The 19,617-nt window shown below is 38.0% G+C and overlaps 1 protein-coding gene across 1 annotated transcript in view; it reads left to right on the top strand.

Moving 5' to 3' along the window:
• Positions 1–19,617, top strand: part of NYAP2 (neuronal tyrosine-phosphorylated phosphoinositide-3-kinase adaptor 2) — a 125,491-nt gene that overhangs the window by 56,771 nt on the left and 49,103 nt on the right. Inside the window, 1 exon segment of the mRNA XM_017886958.1 lies at positions 18,306–18,409. Coding sequence (XP_017742447.1) covers positions 18,306–18,409 — 104 coding nt within the window.

A 19,617-nucleotide genomic window follows, 5' to 3' on the forward strand; every position in this document is an offset into this window, starting at 1 on the left:
AAAGGATATGAACAGACATTTCTCAAAAGAAGACATTCATACAAAGGACGCAAACTCATCCTTTTTTATGGCTGCATAGTATTCCATGGTGATGCAAATCAAAACCACAATGAGATACCATCTCACACCAGTTAGAATGGCAATCATTAAAAAATCAGGAAACAACAGGTGCTGGAGAGGATGTGGATAAATAGGAACACTTTTACACTGTTGGTGGGATTGTAAACTAGTTCAACCATTATGGAAAACAGTATGGCAATTCCTCAAGGACCTAGAACTAGATGTACCATATGACCCAGCCATCCCACTACTGGGTATATACCCAAAGGATTATAAATTATTCTACTACAAAGACACGTGCACACGTATGTTTATTGCGGCACTATTCACAATAGGAAAGACTTGGAATCAACCCAAATGTCCATCTGTGACAGACTGGATTAAGAAAATGAAGCTGCTTTCTACTGGAAGCAGCGGGTCCCAGTAGATAACTTGCCCTCTTGGCTTTTATTTTGCAGAATCTGCTGCTCCTGGACAGGGAAATGCTAGCAATAGGAACACTGATAAGAGAGAGACATGCAGCCTTTGATGGTCAGGGAAGGAAGGGGGAATTCCTTAGCACTAAAAGAGGAACAGAGGTTTAGAATTTTGTGAATAGTGAGGACCAGCAGCCTTCATAGCACCTTGCAAAATGGCATGACCTCTAACTGGTAGAGAAGTTGGGTGGGGTAGAGTTTGCATAGGCTGGGCTTTATGCACCGTGGTTCTAACCTTCAAAATATGGAATTCTGTACTTCAAGGGACTCTTTGTGCTTGCACAGTAGACCCCCCTGTGACAACCAGTATGAGCTAAAGAGTAGGAGGACCATATTATATATTCTGCTCTGCAGAACAGTTCTGGGACTTCATGACCCGTGGTAAGGAAGCATTTTCCGTCATCATTTATGATTCAGTCCTTCATATCCAAGAGGAGTCTTGTACACACAAGTTCAGAAAAGTGAAAAACAGATGCGGATTTGATTTCATTTAAAGAAAACAAAAAAAAAAAAATGCCATTTCTTGCACACCATGCTTGTAAATTCTATACTAATTATAAATGCATGCATAAGGTATAATGTAGTGGTTGAGCACCAAATGGTTAGGCAACCTGCAAATCTGGATTTGAATCCTGACTCTATTTTGTTGAAGACAGTGAGAGTTCTGGCTCCAACATGACACTTTACATACCCAAACCATGGTTCATAAGACATTTGCAGTCATAATTCATCCGCTGGTCACTACCTTAAAGATTGAAGAGATCACAGAGACCTTAAGGGGTTATTCAAAGGCTCAAAAGTGGAGACTCGGGAAGATGTGGCAAAATGGGGGCCATTTACAATAAACAACAGAGCTGGGATTCAGGAATGGAACTGCAATTGAACTCAAGAGCACAGTCTTTGAATACTGAATTTCTTTCAGTTGATTTATAAGAAAGATGATTTTCTCTTGAAATTTCTAAAATGTATTTCCTGTACTTTACTTGATAACACTGAAATGACTGGCTCACTTTGCTGATAAACTTCCTGACAGCAATAACTGAAAGCCATTTATGCTTCAGCCTTCATATCCAAGAAGACTCCCATGCACACAAGTTTAGAGAGGTGATAAACAGGCAAGCCATGCAGAATTGGGCAGCAGGACTGCGAGCTGAAGAACAGTACTCATGATGGTCCTTCCTGGTAGACCATAATAAATTGGCATAGTTTTCTTTTTTTAGTGTGTAAGTAAATCATGCTTGGCAACAATATTAATGAATTAATATTTTGGTGTCAATTATTTGATGAAATAACAAAACACTGCTATGACCCACTTTCTCTATCTTTACAGAAGAGATCAAGTAAAACTCACTGTGTAGGTTATGATGAGGATTAAATTAAAAAATGCGTGGAAATGCTTGGTACAAAGCCGGTTTGTAATAGCTAGTAGACAAACGTTTATTCTGTTCCCATTCAATTTTACTGGAAAGATACCTGTCTTTTTCTAGGACCAAGACTAGATGTTTTCTTTTGAAAATCAGCACATTGCAAATGATAAGATATTTCTTTAGCAAAACATAATATAAGTGGTTATGAGGCTACTGTTAGTGCAACAATGTATGCTTCATTGACTTGTGCATTTTTCGACAAAGATTTCTGGCCAGTATGATGACCCTTTTTGGATTTCCTTGAGTCTGCATTTATAGCTGGAATTTGGAGGAAGAATGAGGTGCAGGCCTTAAGACTCAGTTGCTGCATTGTACACAGTTATCAAAGAAGTAATCCTAATCTCTCACAATGCTTCTGTTCTGCTTAGAAGCAACGAATAGGATTTGAAACCAGGTTGTCAAGGATGTGGGAATCACAAGAAATATTGATGTCTGCAAATGTATACATCTTCTCTAATAAATATCCAACCTGAGATTCATTCATCTGTTCCTTTAGTCATTTATTCCCTTTGTGTTTATTTTCTAACTAAAATTTCTTCAACATCTACTTTGTGTTGTGCAGGGGATGGGGAGGACAGGGATATATATAATACACCCTAGACTCATATTCTAGCAGGTAAATCAGAAAATAAAACAACTGATTATTCCAAAGAGTGTTATAAGTAAGCCAAGCACAACTGGCCAAAGGGAAGGCCATTCAAACAAGTTTCCTGGAGAATGTGACAGTAAATTCGATACTAGTATGATGAGTAGGAGCCAGGCAAATAAGAGAGGATAGAGTGTTTCCTGCAGCTCACTCAGGAGTGTGGATAAAAACTTTGCTTTTAGAACCTGGTTAATATTCAACTTTTTAATATATCTGCATAATTTCTAAGCTGTGCCTTCTTTTCTTTCTTTCATTTCTTCATGTGGCCCAGCTCCTTCAGGACGCCAAGGTTGATCCTAATGGTCCTAATTATTCCCCTCTCCCTGTATTCATGCCCTTGGTAATGTGCTTTCATAGCTCTTTATCAAGAAGTCAAGTCAATTTCGTATCCCTTGAATCTGGACTGGCCTTGAGTCTTGCATTGACCAACAGAGTGACATGGTAGTGACCATGTGTCAGTTCTGAGCGTTGGCCTCATGAGGTGTGAATGCTTTCATTGTTTTTTTCCAACCCTGCCACCACCATGTGAACAAGCCTGGGCTCGCCTGTTGGAGGATGAAATACAATAGAGGAGAACCCCCCAAAATGTGAGAAAGCACAGCATGGTATAGCAGAACCATCTACTTGACCCACGTTTGACTAGAGATGGCATGAGTGAGCCTGGCTGAGACCAGAAAAACTACCCAACAGACCCATAGACTCATGAGCAAAACTCAATGAGTGTCATTGTAAGACACTGAGTTTGGGTGTGGTGTGACACAGATACCATGATCTGTTTATATTTTGCTATTTGTCTTCCAAGTGAAAATGCTTTATTATTATTAGGTAATAGTATAGTAGTATAATGACAGGTAAGTAGAGTATGCTCATTGACAAAAAGTTAAAGTAAAAAATGAACCTCTACTCGCCCGCCTTTTCCTTCACCATCTCACTTTAGGAAGTATTTATTGTGTTAAACCATCATGTTTTCATAGTTTAGGGAATGAGTATTGATAAGGAGTATGAGTTCTCTGTTATATTCGTTTTTATTATGCAACAGGAATAGCAAACAGATCTGATGGAGTTTGGGTGTTCATTGTAATTTAGACTTCCGCTGTAGGCTGTTCTCTAACTTCCTGCTTGGCTCCACTTCAGCCCCAGGCAGCTGTGAACTTCCAGAGCTACGACCCTCAAGGCTGCCTTTCTGTGCAGTCAGATCATGCACCAGAATACAATTCTCCACATCTGTTCTCCTTTCCAGTTCTAATTGGGTGCTTGGTGACTTCCCCGGGGAACATTTACCGGGTTCTGCTGCCTGGCTCTGTTCACTGCTTTCTCACTCTGCAGTTTCATTCTCCCTTTCTAAATTCAAGGAGCAAATGTGTAACAGAATTCTCATTTGGAGGGACCTGGGAGGGTACTGTAAGCTGTATCCCCAAGAGTCCCACTTTTATTTCTCTGTGGAAAACTGTCACTTTTGCTGGCTAGAATGCGTGTTTATCAGAGAAAGTTTTATTTGGATTTCTCCTGATACTGGTAGTATGGCTTTGAGAAACAACGAGAAAAGGAGAACTGGGAGGGAGTTAACCATTTAAAATGGTCAAAGCCTGTCTTTCTAGAGTTTGAATGTAAACAAACAGGGTACAAAATGCAAAAGGCTAATTACAAAATAATAGAAGATAATGACTCTCACATTCCAAGGCAAAAAGCTTGACTGCAGAAACAGAGCTTGCAAAGGAGATGATCAAAATGAATACTGTTGTCCTTAACTGAACCCTCATTTCTAGCCTAATAAAGTTGTTAGAGGCTGAGAGAGACAGAGACTAGATATTAGAGAGAATTTCAGATAGACTCTGTGTGTGGGGGTGTGTATGGTGTGTGTGTGTAAGAGAGAGACAGAGACAGAGACACAGAGAGAGAGAGAGAGAGAGATGTGTCCATCCCAATAGAAGAGGGGTGAGAAGTGTCTCCCCCAGTGGAAAGTCAAATAAGATACTTAAATGGAACCACTCAGAAAACTTGATATTGTTTCTAACAGTTTGAGGGACAGGGTGGAAGAAAAAAAGCACAAGACTGGGTGAACGGTCAATGACCACAGGGAAAGTTGCTTAGCAAGTAACTGTTTGGCCGCTGATGGTGGGTTAAAGATGTGTATGAAGTGTGTTTTCTATGAATCAGATTTGGTCCTGGAGAGGAACCTTGGAGGTGGCCTAGATCAGGAGAGTGCCTGGGGCAGCCAGGACTCTCGGGACGTGTTTCAAGGTGCCCTACAGGATATCCAGTTCCCCCCAGAGTCATAGAGTGAGCAACCATCATGTCTCCAGGTGAGAGATGGCCAACCAATCAGAGGAGTCCTTCAGGGACCCTGGAAAGCACCCCAAGAAGACAGAGCTTCAGTGTCAAACACCTTCCCCAGCGAGATGGGGAGAGATGCTAGCCCGTGCCAGGCCCTTCAAGAACCTTTCCTTCCCCCATCTTTCCCGCTCTCTCCTGTTTCTGCCTAGATGAGAGCAGGCATTGTGGGGACCAAGTTGGGAACAGAGATGGAAGAACAGGGAGAGGAGGCCATCTCTTCTGTTTGCCAGGAGGTATCTGAAAGTGGGCCAAGGGAGAAGTGTTTCCTTGAGAGAATGTTCATAGTTTTGATTAATGTAAGTAACTGGGCACTTAAACTATTACTTCAATAAGACTTTTTGTAACTTAAAGAAACTGAAAGATTTTTAATCATCAAAGTGAAAAAAAAAAAGTCCTGGAACTCAGTAGAGAGTCTCTCTAAAGCACAAGAAAGACCTTCGCTCCCCTAGAACAGGTTGGTACAGCTCTGGCTTCTGGGGAGAAAAAAATAAAACAGTTTTCTGATGCATATAAGATCCTGTATGTTCAAACAAACAGTTAAATTGACAAGTTTAAAGAGAACAGACTCGGGTATAATTTTTAAAAATTGCTTTAATGTTATAGCAGATTATATGTAACCTGAGTTGCGGAATTTAAGTTTATTACCTTTGTGGGTTATCTGTGACCTGTTTAAAAGAATGCCTTACTTTTATTATCCCAAAACTTTTAAAATGCCTTTATGTGTACTTTCTCATTTGTCCTTCACAAAAACCTGTGCATAAGTGGGCTGGTATCATTATCTGACATTTTTTTCTTTTCTTTTTTTTTTTGGTGATAAAACTGAGGCTCAAGAGAAATCAAGTCAATTGCTCAGATTCACTGATAAGTAGTAGACTCAAATAAAGAAATGAACTTTGGGTTTGTGACTCCTACTACAGCTCTCTTCCCATGATTTAATTAGGCTGGGTTTCTCTGTTTCTACCTCCGTGCTCCCAGGTTTATTCATTTATTCACATTCACTTATTCATTCTTTCATTTATTCATCTATTTTATTCAATATAAAATTAGCAACCATTGGGTACATGCCAGTGAGAGAGAGAGCCATTCCAGTAATGACAAAAGTTTAAAACTGTAATTACAATCGGTGATGAAAGGAGAGTGACAGGGCGCTTCCTTTAGAGTGTGTTTCAAGGCATCCTAATAACCTGGGGCCTGAGCTCTCAAGGTGAATTAGAAGGAAGAGCAATCAAGGAAGAGGATGTAGGAGATGCCAGATCCCTGTGACGCCATGACCCACATAATTGAAGAGCTAAAAGGAGGAGAGAGAAGAAGCTTAGAACCTGACAAGCTTGAGGGTGAGCCAGCCACATCCATGACTTGGGTCTTACCTAAAAATGACAGAAAGCCATTTATGGATTTTTAACTCAGAGCTTATGTCATCACATATACAGAGGCAGCTAATTTATGATCATCCTAAACCAAGGGAAACCGATTTATGAAGATCAACATGAACAGGCTACCCCAAATAACCTACCTTATAAATCCGAAGAACTGTTATCTCTGCTCTTAATGAGATTTCACCTTTCCTACACCTCATTGAGAGGTGTTTTTAACTGATTGTTGGTATCTATAAAAATTAATTATTGAGCACCTGAGCAGCCATGTAACACATGTGTTTTTGTTGTTTTTTCAAACATCAGCAACATTATGTATGCTTGTCTTTCTTTGGTCCAGTCGTTTACTCACTCTTGTGAGAACACTATGAGGTGACGAAAGGATGACCCCCGCCTTCAAGGAGCTTATTTGTGCCTATGATCTCAGTTGATTTTATACAGCAAGGGGTCCTTAGTGCCTCTGATTCCATAAAACAAGGAACTAGTCCAAGTCTTTGCTGTTTAATATTTTGTAACATTTCATCAAACTTTTGTGTTCTTGTTCTCATTTTTTTTTCTAGGAAGGTGGTTAGCTGAAGTTACGGGACCAGCCTAGAGTCAAGGAATTTGCTGATATTAACTGATGTGTGTGTACATATATAAAGCCATGAGGCTACTTACAGGTTTTAAATATAAGTTTCATATGATTAGATTTGCACAGTCAGCTAATTACCTATTACCATATTTTATATATGCATTATGTTCGTACACATATTTCCCCTTTAACTTGGTTTCTGCTAAACACATGCATAGAATATGATACTGTATACTCTATAGATACCCTGAACACTGCTAGAAAATAATACAACTTGATAGTAATTTCGTTCTCAATAGAGAAATTCTGAATTCCAACTATTCTCTGATTCTTTTGGGGAAAATAATTAGGTAGAAACCGTTCAGATAATGCGGAAAGTGCCTTTCCTTGCCTTGCCTCTCAAAACAAGATTAATTCTGCTTGAGAACCACGATGACAGTGTGCTGGCTCCAGTTTTGACTGTAGCATCAGTGACTGGTGTCTGTCACTGCAGGGCGGTGGCTCCACCCTGTGCCGTCTCCTGGTGGAGTTCACCCTGACCTTGCTCCTAGACGGCAGCTGTTGGCTTCCTTTGGAAAGGCCCTGTGGAGATGCTGCACCAACAGTGTTCACAAAGAATGCCCTTTCTGTTGCTGTGAAAAGCCACAAAAGACATTATAAAATAGAAGACTCTGTCTGACTTATGCTAGGCATTTACAGAGACTAGTCTGGAAATTTTGTAATCGGCCCAGAATAGGTAGTAAATAATATGTTTATTGCCATCTACTGTCCAACATAGGAACTGCAATCCCTCAAACGCGCTCACACACACTTTTTTTTTTTTTTTTTTTTTTTTTTTTTTTTTTTTTTTTTTGATTATGAAGCACTCAGTTGAAAACTGGTCAATGCAGCCTGGGCGCGGTGGCTCATGTCTGTAATCCCAGCACTTTGGGAGGCCAAGGTGGGTGGATCACAAGGTCAGGAGTTCAAGACCAGCCTGACCAACATGGTGAAACCCTGTCTCTACTAAAAATACAAAAACTAACTGGGCACATGCCTGTAATCCCAGCTACTCGGGAGGCTGAGACAGGAGAATTGCTTGAACCAGGACCTGGGAGGCAGAGGTTGCAGTGAGCTGAGATAGCACCACTGGACTCCTCCAGCCTGGGCTACAGAGCGAAACTCCATCTCAAAAAATAAAAAAGAGAAAACTGATCTATGTATTTTAGTTTTCTTTTTCCTGGAAACATGGGGAAGGTGAAGAGATGGAGAAACATGGCTTTTTATCCACGTGAAACATACAAATCTTCTTTTAGAGTGGCCTCATTCTTTAAAATATTATTTAGAATAATTCAGTCAATAAATGCTTAATGAGTCCTTATTAAGGATCAGTTATCATGTTACTCAGGAAAATATTCTGAGGAAAGAGACATGGTTCCTGCTTTCAAAGAGCATGGAGTTTAGTAGAGGAGGAAAGGGAAGGAAGGACCAAGTGTACCAGGTGGGGTGAAGTAGCATGACTAGAATCCTACAGTAAGAGAAAGCAGGGAGCTTAGGATAACTCGATGCAGTGTGCTGGGGGCAAGACTACTGATGAGGCTGGTTTTATAAACTAAGCTGTGTGTACCAGTGTGAGGAAGTGGTGTGTAATTTATTATAAGCAGGGAAGTTAAAAGATCAGATTGACCCCCGAGCAATAAAAACCACTAACATTTCTTGCGATTTTAGTACATTCTTTTTGCCATGGAAAAATCTTAACATTTATTATCTTATTGAATTCTTACAGCAATCCTGTGAACTAGGTACCATTATTTCTCCCATTTTATCTGTGAACAAACAAGTGTAGAGAGGTCAAGCAAATTTCTCCTGGTCGTTCAGCTAGGAAGTGATGAGAGTTTAGCAGACCTTGTGAAAAGATATACCTCTTTCTCAAAAGCTCCAGCAGAAGTATGAAAGCCACTCTCATTGACTGACTTGGGTCACATGTCCATCCCTGTACCAGTCAATGAGACCAAGGGGATAAAATGATTGATTGGACGAACTTGTGTCATGTGGCCACTTCTGGAGACAGAGTTGAAGTCAGTTCTTACTACAGAATCGTAAGAACTAAGATAACTGGTGATACTGTTCTCTGAAGAAAAATCAAATTACTATTGCAGAAAAGAGGAAATGGGTTTTAGACAGAGAAAATGACAAATGACCATTACCCCTCATAAATTTTATTTTAAATAAATTTTATGGGTGTTTAAAAACTATTTACTACCTAAACTTTTATCAACAGCGTTAGAATATTTTAACAAATTGCAAACTTGAGTTTTGCATTGTTACTGAAAACAAATACACAGGCAAAACAAAATTCCAACCAGAAAAGGGGAATAAAATAAATAACCTTGTTAAACTAGCTCATGATTAATCAAGAGTATCTTTGAGGTCATTCAATTATTTTAACAAATTTCATTTACTAGCATCAAAGAATCATTGAGTAGAACCTTGGAATTTGCTTCTTGTTATAGATGATAAAAAATCCCCCGAGCGTTTGTATAACTTCCCTCAGGTCTCATGGGCAGAAAACAGTGTTTCTTAGATTTTGCGATAGAGATTTTTCCAGGAAAGCATTTCCTAACTGGTGGTTCCCAAATCCCTTGAAATTTTCAAAGGATTTCCCACCTTCCTTGTGCTTAAACATGACATTTTCCTATGTTTCATTGATTGAAAATACACAACTGGCAAATTAATTATATAAAAAGTTATCTTTTTAATAGAGCTTTTTGGAGACAGACTGTGTAAAGCAACAATTTGCAAACTATGACCTCAGGACACCTTTTGTTCTTAAAATTATTGAGGGCCCCAAAAACTTTCCTTTATAAGAATTAAGTATAATAATATTTATCATATTACAAATTAAAATTGGAAACTTAAAATATTATCTAGTAATTAAAAATTTAAAGACAAGCCCATAGTATATTAACATAAGTAACATTTTCCTCAAAAAAATATATTTTCTAAAACTATAACAAATTGTGAGCAGGTTGAACTTGTTTTACATTTGCGAGAATCTTTTTAATGTCTGATTCAAAAGAACATAGACAGAATTTCTTATCTTTTTTGGATTCAATCTATTGCAATATTTTGCTTTGGTTAACTATATCAAAAACATCTGTCCTTATACAGATGTGTAGTTGAAAAGGGAGAAATACTTAAATAGCTTGTTCATATAATTGTGGATATTCTTTTTTAATACCATTCCAGAACTAAATGAATAGTAGTTTCTTAAAGGTTAGTGGCAATGTTAGCTGTATATCAATAAACTCACCATGCTGCTGTCTTACATTTAAATCTATTGCTCTATCTTGAACTGTAAAATGCAGTGTTTTACTCATCATGATTTATAACATCGTGCATTTAGAAAATAGCAGTTCATTAAGTCATATGGATCTTCCATGTGTTGACATTAGAAAGTTTCAGCATTATTAGCTACTTGGGGGAATCATTATGTCTTTGCTAGTACAGCAAAAATGTTATGTATTGAAAAAAATGGAAAAAAGATATGTGTCCTCAGAATTTGACTGATTTTATTTCTTTAATGCTAGATGAAATTGTTCTTTCGTGTATGAAAATACACCAATCTTAATCTTATATGGTTATGCAAATACAGTGGTTGAGAATGGTCATTTGTCATTTTTTCTGGAAACAAATGGAGCTCCAATACTCACAGTAATAGCAGCAGACGCTGTGGAGATGATCCTATAACAATACTAATGACATAATACTGAACAAAAATTCAATTTCCCTTAAGGGAAAGATGAGAAATGATTATCTTAAAAAAAAAAAAAAGCAATGAAAGTTTATATCTATTAAGAATAAAAAGAAAGGCCAGGCGCGGTTGCTCATGCCTGTAATCCCAACACTTTGGGAGACCGAGGTGGGCAGATCACCTGAGGTCAGGGGTTTGAGACCAGCTTGGGTAACATGATGAAACCTCGTCACTACTAAAAATACAGAAGATTAGCTGGCCGTGGTGGCAAGCACCTGTAGTCCCAGCTTCTCTGGAGGCTGAGGCAAGAGAATTGCTTGAACCCAGAAGGCGGAAGTTGCAGTGAGCTAAGATCGCGTCACTGCACTCCAGCCTGGGCGGGAAACAAAACAAAACAAAACACAAACTGTGTTCCACCCTTCCTCTCTCCTTCTCTCCTTCCTTCCATCCTTTCCCTTCTTTTTTCTTCCGTCTTCCTTTTCCTTCCTTTCTATTTCCCTCCTCCACCTCCTCTTTCTCTCTTTCTGAATCAACCTCATTCTCATTTTTTTCTTATTCTCTTTACACTTGATCTTCACTAAAATGCACAAGTGAGTCAACTTTTACTTCTAGGATGATACTAGAAGAGTTCTCAAAGGAAAATTTTCCTTGGACATAGGAAGAACAAGTGCCTTCTAGTTAATAATTAATCTCTCAATTGGGTGAATTTTCCTTGGGGTAGGAAAGCTCTGTCTTAGATCTCTTTGCAGGCATGTGCCCATTGTTTGTAGACCCCAAAATTCTTGGCAATTATCTGTCAAAATTCCAGATCAAAACTTATTGTTTCCAGGGTCATGGCTCCTCAGCCTCACTGTTCAAGTCTCAAAGAGCATTGCATTTCCAAAGGTAGGTGAGCCAAACATTGCACTTTGATGTTACAAGCCTAAAGGGTCTCTGAGAGGCTTGATTATAATTCGAATCTTTTCTAGAATTTTCAGGATTGCTTCAGATAATTCTTTTGGTCAAAGGTAGGTGAGCTGAACAATTGGACTTTGATGTCACAGGACTAAAGGATCTCTGAAAGGCTTGGTTATAATTAGAGTCTTTTCTAGGATTTTCGTGATTGCTTCAGATAATTCTTTTGGTCAAAGAAACCTTGGTGGATGCAACCTCATAAGGATTTGTTTCATCATCCCTGTCTCAGAAACACCATAGGAAATTCCAAATACATTTAGGTTAAGAATTATGTGAAACTGAAAGAAGAGTCAAAATAAATGAGATAAACAAAAATCTCACCATTTAAAAAATGTTCCTGCTGGCTGGGCACGGTGGCCCATGCCTGTAATCCTAGCACTTTGGGATGCCAAGGCGGGCAGATCACCTGGGGTCGGAAGTTCCAGACCAGCCTGACCAACATGGAGAAAACCTGTCTCTACCAAAAATACAAAATTATCCAGGCGTGATGACGCCTGCCTGTAATCCCAGCTACTCAGGAGGCTGAGACAGGAGAATCGCTTGAACCTGGGAGGCAGAGGTTGTGGTGGGCCGAGATTGTGCCTTTGCACTCCAGCCTGGGCAACAAGAGCAGAACTCCATCTCAAAAAACAAACAAACAAACAAAAAACCTGCCATGTGATACCATTAAGCAGCAGTGTTATGGAGTGTGTGTGTGTGTATCTGCCTGTGTATGTGTGTGTACATTATGAATATACGGTAATGATCCTATTCTGTCCCTGCATGTGGAGTCATATTCTATGCTGGGATCGAGCATTAGACCACTGGGTGACCTGACTCTAGAACTAGCCCACACAGGGTACTTGGCTAGTAGTTTGATTTGCCATGTTCAGTGGGTGGTTAGTGGTTTATATTGCAGTGCCTAAGGGGACTTGATGAACCTAGACATGATCTGGACTGGCACGCTATGGGGATAAAGCAAGACATTTCCAGGTCAGGGTGACATTGGGAGTTTGCTTGAATTTTAGTGAGGCATAGTCTGTGCATTGGAGATAATGTTGTCTACAATGGAAACAGGTTAAGCTGGTCTGACCAGAAACCCACAAAAGGGGAAATTAATCTTTAGGTACCTTAGGTGATATAAAAGCCTTTGATCTGGTTAGATAATCTTTTTTCATCAGATGATAATATCTTCAACATAAACTGGAAAAAATCTCTATAGCAAATAATTCTTATTCTCATCCTTTTCTAGGAAAAAAAAAATACTGAATTTTCTCATTCCATGTGACCAAATGTGCTAAGCTAGTCATGGCATGCATGGAAACATTGGCTTATTATGGAAACATGTCAACCAGGGTTCTGATGGATGCTTTGCTTATTGTTTTATATAATGAAGGATGATTCCTTAAGGTATGCAAGGATTGAGGCATCCTGGGAAATGAGGTTAATTTATAAGTTACCAGGATATTATATCTATGTCATCATATGATACACTTGTGTTTAAACAGCCTCAGAGAGAATCCAGTGGTATTTTCAAGAATGGGTGGGCAGACATTAAACACCCGCACACAATCAAGGGAGAATGTTCAAATGCCATACCTCCTCTGTAGGAGCCCAGAGGGTCACATCCCCTGTAACTGGAATCACTGCCTTAATAAGTAGGGGAGAGAGGCTTGAAACTAGGTCTTACAACATATTCTTTGTTACGTCATTACCTCCTTGCTTTGAGGAGTTGCAGTGACCTTTTCTAAGTTAATTTGAGTATCTTCAGTGAAAGAAAAATACATAATAATAGAATGCTTACTAGGTGGTTCCTACCAGCAAAAATGCTGAAAACCACAGCAAGCAGTGCAAATGCTATTTAAGTGATAAGGCAGTTCAGAAGAGAGAAGAAGGAAACAAGACCACAGGATGCTTTATAATAAAAGTACACTTTGAAGTAGGTCTTAGAAAATGATGAGATACGGTTTGATTGAAGTCCATGCCTGGTAACAACTTGAGGTGGAAGATGGAAGAATCAAAAGTGGATACCAAGAGGGTAGACCAAATTTTATATATATATGTATGTGTGTGTGTATATATATATTTATAGTATGTGTGTGTGTGTGTATATATATAGTATTGTGTGTGATATTATTTATAGTAGTGTGTGCTGTTGTGATATATTTATAGTATGTGTGTTTGTTATATATATATTTATAGTATGTGTGTGTGTATAATATATTTATAGTATTTGTGTGTGTGATATATATATTTATAGTAATGTGTGTGTGTATATATATTTATATTATGTGGTGTGTGTGTATATATATTTATGTATGTGTGTGTGTGTATATATATATTTATAGTATGTGTGTGCTGTTGTATATAGTATTTATAGTATGTGTGTGTGTGTACTATATATATTTATAGTGTGTGTGTGTGTATTATATATTTATAGATGTGTGTGTGTGCTAATATATCTATAGTATGTCGTGGTGTGTATATCTATTATAGTATGGTGGTGTGCTGTGTGTATATATATTATAGTATGTGGTGTTGTATATAATTATATATGGTGTGTTGTGTATATTATATTTATAGTATATGTGTGTGTGTGATATATATTTATAGTATGTGTGTGTGTGTATATATATTTATAGTATGTTGTGTGTGTATTATATATATTTATAGTATGTGTGTGTGTATATATATATTTATAGTATGTGTGTGGTTGTGAACTATATTTATATTATGTGTGTGGTGTGTTGGGGTTTATATATATTATAGTATGTGTTTTGTGTTATATATTCATTTATGTATGTGGGTGGTGTGATATATATATTTATTAGTATGTGTGTGTTATATATATATTTATAGTATGTGGTGTGAGTATTATATATATTATAGTATGTGTGTGTGTGTATATATATTTATAGTAGTGTGTGTGTGTATATATATTTATAGTATGTGTGTGTGTGTATATATATATTATAGTATGTGTGTGTGTTATATATTATTTATAGTATGTGTGTGTGTTATATATATTTATAGTAATGTGTGTGTGTGTATATATATTTATATATGTGGTGCTGTGTATATATATTATGAGTATGTGTGTGTGTGTATATATAATATTTATAGTCGCTGTGTGTATATATAATTTATAGTATGTGTGTTGTATATATATATTTATAGTATGTGTGTGGTTGTATATATATTTATAGTAGTGTGTGTGTTATATATATATTTATAGTATGTGTGTGTGTATATATATTTATAGTATGTGTGTGTGTGTATATATAATTTATAGTATGTGTGTGTGTATATATATGTATGGAATTTATTTTATTTTATTTTTTTGAGATGAAGTTTTTCTCTTGTTGCCCAGGCTGGAATGCAATGGCATGGTTTTGGTTCAGTGCAACCTCCACCTCCTGGGTTCAGGTGATTCTCCTGCCTCAGCCTCCTGAGTAGCTGGGATTACTAGCATCCACCACCACACCCAGCTAATTTTTGTATTTTTAGTAGAGACAGGGTTTCATCATGTTAGCTAGGCTAGTCTTGAACTCCTGACCTCAGGTGATCTGCCGGCCTTGGCCTCCCAAAGTGCTGGGATTACAGGTATGAGTCACTGCACCGGGCCCAAATCGTATATATTTTAGGAAGCAAAAAGCAGTGGAAAATAGAGTGGACCTGATCAGATGGAGCCAGGTCACAGAGGACCTCTGGAAATTAGACAATTGAACGTTTTTTTAACAAGATGAGGGGCCTGTAGTAATCTAGGAAACACAGTCTGCATCGTGTCCAAGTCAGATTTGAGCAGAGAGATTATGGGGAGGTTTCTGAGATGAGTTGAGATAACTACAGGAGCCATGGCAAGGAGGAAAAAAAGCAAATTCCAACAGGACTAAATTTACAGAGAGAGGAAAAGAAAGCTCTGAACTGAAAAAGGACAAGATCTGGACCCTAAGACTTTAGGAAAATGGAGGTGATGTTTTTACTATACATAGGAAAAGTAGAAGGAAGATCCAAGATATTGAGAAGAAGCTAGAACTTGGTTTGCATCCTGAGACAATGAGGACAGCCTAGTGACCAGGAAGCACAGGGGCTCAAAATCAAACAGCATGGGAAGGGGACAGAGCTATGGGAACCTGCATGTGACTCCAAGGGAAAACACTATCTTTGAAACCATGAGAATGTTGATGTGCTTAAGAGAGAAGGTGCGGAGAGAAAAGGCCAAGCAAGGCACAAGGTGATAAAACTAAAAGGACATGACACTGGGTTGAGAGTGAGGTGAAGGAATGCATATCACAGACAGAAAGGGAGTCATTTTCCAGAAAGAGAATGTAGTTGACTTGATTAAAAGTAGAAGGAAGAATAGAGGTAAGGGTCACCATGCACGTACATGTGCAAGTGCGTGTGTATGTGTGTGTGCGTGTAGGGGATGAGAGCCAGCATTCACTAAAAGCACTTGTTATGTGTCTGGTGTTTTTCTATGAATTTTGCATGTAATTCAGTTTATCTGTTTACTTAGCACTAGTTCAACTCTTCTCCACTAACCTGGAAACCAGGATATTTCACTATTACTATTTCCTTATAATATGCAAGCAATAAATTCTGAAATGCTTTTGACTCTGGATCAGTCAGAAAGTAAGTTTGTGGATCCAGGATCCTTCCCACTTCAGATTTTGCTGCCCATTCAGTCCTGTTGGCAGGTGTAAATTACTGCAGCTTCTTCAGGGTCTCTCCTTGCCCTGCTCCCCAGAACACAGTGGATACTCTGATAAATGATACCATGGCACTCTCTACTTCTTCCTTCTAACATATTTCCTAATTTTCAGCAAATGATTTTAGATTTAATGTCTCTCCCTTGAGAATACATAAACGTCATTAGAATATGGAGTCTCCAACTCCTGAGCTCGAGTGATCCACCCGCATCAGCCCCACAAAGTGTTGAGATTATAGACATAAGCCATCGTGACCGGCCCATCATTTATTGTTTAAAGCCTATGTTTACTGCATAGACTGTGCACTCCCTATTGCATATTGCATATTGCACTATTGCCATAGGGTAATACTGGGATTTTGGTCACTACTCTCTGGCAAGTTCCTGGTACATAGTAGGCATAAAATACATAGATGACGAATGTTGAGTAAGTGACTAAATTCATTTTATTTGAGAAGAACTAAAATAATGAAAACAATTGTCTAAGATCATACACCTAGCAGAGTCAGATTCAAAATTAGCTCTAAGTCCAAACCTTATTTATTGTCTTTTATTGTTTTCCTCTAAATCAGAAATACAGAGAAAATACTATTTGATTTGCCAAGAAAGAAAACTATTAGTTCCCTTAGGAGAATAATTTTAATAGAGAGGTGCAGCACTGTTGAATAGGTGGAAACAGGACTGAGAGAGGAAAGGTGCATATGGGTGAGAGTGTATGAGTCTGTGTGTAAGTAGGCGTAAGCTTACTCATTCTGTGTGTCTGCATGTTGTGTCTGAGAGGGGTTGGGAGTGGAGGAGTGGAAGGCAATTGATGGAAACTGAAGTTGGCAGTGAACCATTCATGCAATGCAGATATAGTCAATGCTTTTCTCTGAAGTGCGATTCATATAGAAATGGCATAAGGATAGTGCACCTCCCCAGCGTGAGCAACACAGTTTCTTTTCTTCCAACAGAATTGAGCACATTCTGGTTCTCTGGCACCTGTGTCAGTTCTCAGTACCATAGTTACGTCATATCATTTAAAACGAGTTGTTCGATGAGTTTCATTTTTAGGTCAAGTTTATAAAGAAAGACTTTTTGAAAAGCACTTGTTTATTTATTAGGCAAAGACTGAACTTGGAGAACCTTAGATTTCTAATTTGTAAGTTGAGGGTGTTGATAGCTAACTCTGTAGCTCCAAAGAGAGTTCTTAGGATTAGAGATAATTTAGGTGTAATTCCTCACAGAAGCTGGACTGCACTAGGCACTCAAAAACCAACAGCTCACATTGAAGTTTGTGATAAAATACAAATGTCCATTTTCTTTCTATGACTTCTTTTCCTTTATCAAATATCTTCAAATATGACTTTAAATTCATCATCTCTACCGCCCATATATCCTGTAATTTCTGGATGAAGGGAACTCTTTCAGTCCTCAAATTGTAATCTCTAAAGCATCCTATCAGTGGCCTAGGCAGCTAATTTGGGCTCCTCAAATTAGATAAGAGGTAGGAGAAAGCTTTTAAGTTGGAAAATAATATTATGAAAGATAGCAAAAGTCTTGGAAGACAGTTATAAAATTTAATGCAAATCAAGATAAGTTGAAGAAATGTTACATTGAAAACATGATGATAGCATTCATGGAAGGAAGGAAAGCAGAACATTTGGAGAAGGGAGATAAGACATTTTAGGACACAGAAATCCTATGGACCAAAGCTAAAAGTGAACACTCAAAATAGTCATGATACTTGCTTGTTCCCCTAATGGATTGTTGTTGCTCGGGGGATGACTCCATAGAAACCAACTCTAAGTGGGGTAAAATGTGCAAGGGCATAAGGCCTGTGCTTCTGAGATTTGTTCCCCAGAAGCTGATCTGGGAATAAAGCTCCTTTTAGAGTCAACTGTTATGAAAGTGTTTTATCACCCGCTAATGATTAGCAAACATCAGGAGCATTTTGTATATTCCACGAGTAACTAACAAAACAAACAGGAAGGCTGAAAAGCCACTTCATTATTTCAGATGTCAGTCAGCTAATATTCTGTCTTTTTCCCCTTGTTTCCAGAGCCTAAAGTAAGCTGCAAATTAGGCCGGTCTGCGTCGACATCAGGTGTGCCTCCTCCATCAGTTGCTCCTCTCAGGCAAACCAGTGACCTGCAACAGAGCCAGGTACCATCATCGTTAGCCAATCGTGATTGACTTCCTGTGATGCAACTTGCCAAATGCTTCCCACCTCTGTCTGTCCTGTTGCTGTAGACAACTTTCGCATTTGCTTTTATTTTTCTATGTGTGTATGGGTTGGGGGACGCGGGGATGAGTTCTGGCAGTCTGTGTTTTCATTTGAAAAAGAATGTCTTTCTTCCTTGTGATTGGTGGTGAAACTTTCTTTGCTGTTTGTTACCAAATCGTTTTTGTCTCTGGTTTCCATCATTCTGTAATATAAATGTTGTAAACTTGTACTATATGTATTGGCTTAGTGGTTATTTTTTAAATTCTTTCTCTCTTTCATGTTTTGTGTACTTTTATATTGTCTCTGAAAATTTATCAATATTTGATAAATTTATCTACTTTGTTTTATGTAGATTTATTTTTAAATGTTTTGTCCACAACACTTGCACAGATGTTGTCAATGAATTTGTACATATTTCTTAGCTCTTATCCTATTATACTGTAATATTTCTGGTGGTTTTATTTTTATTTAGCTTGGAGCATGACTGTAAGACACTGTTGAATATTGATGTCCTTATAAATATTCACATCCCAATTCATTTGAATTGAGTATGGCAGCTAGTCTTTCTTCTTTCTTAGGTTATAGAGACAAATTGACTGGCCAGATAACCTAGATATTTAACAAAAACTACAGATTATTAATAAGGCAACCTTTAAATAAATGACTTTTCTCTCTTATACCAACAATATCAGAAATGTTCTCAGAAAGGGAATGTAAGTGCTCATGCATGGTAAATGAGATCTTAATTATCACTTGGAGAAATGAGACAAGAAATAAAGGCATAAACTGAAATGTCATTTAATACTTTACAGTATAATATATTGCTGTGATGTTTGTTTGGGTACGTGGTTGTGGATGCGGAATTAGTATGGGGAAAAATCACTACACATAAATGTCCTATCTTTAGCTCACCCAATAGGAATACAATACATTGACTTAATTTGTGAGGTTTAATTGTTGTTACTGTTAAGTATTATGGGTGTTAAGTAGGGTGGTGTCATTCTGCTGTGGTTTCTCTCTGCTTCCTAGCTTTAATCTTTGCATTCATGAAACTCCTCTGAAATAGTAACTGATAAAACACTGATGATACCTCCAAGGGAACTGCCCATTACTGATGAGCAAATTATATATTCATCCATTATTTTAA

Source organism: Rhinopithecus bieti, unplaced genomic scaffold, assembly GCF_001698545.2.
Source record: "Rhinopithecus bieti isolate Rb0 unplaced genomic scaffold, ASM169854v2 scaffold_15336, whole genome shotgun sequence".
NCBI classification, from domain to species: Eukaryota; Metazoa; Chordata; class Mammalia; order Primates; family Cercopithecidae; genus Rhinopithecus; species Rhinopithecus bieti.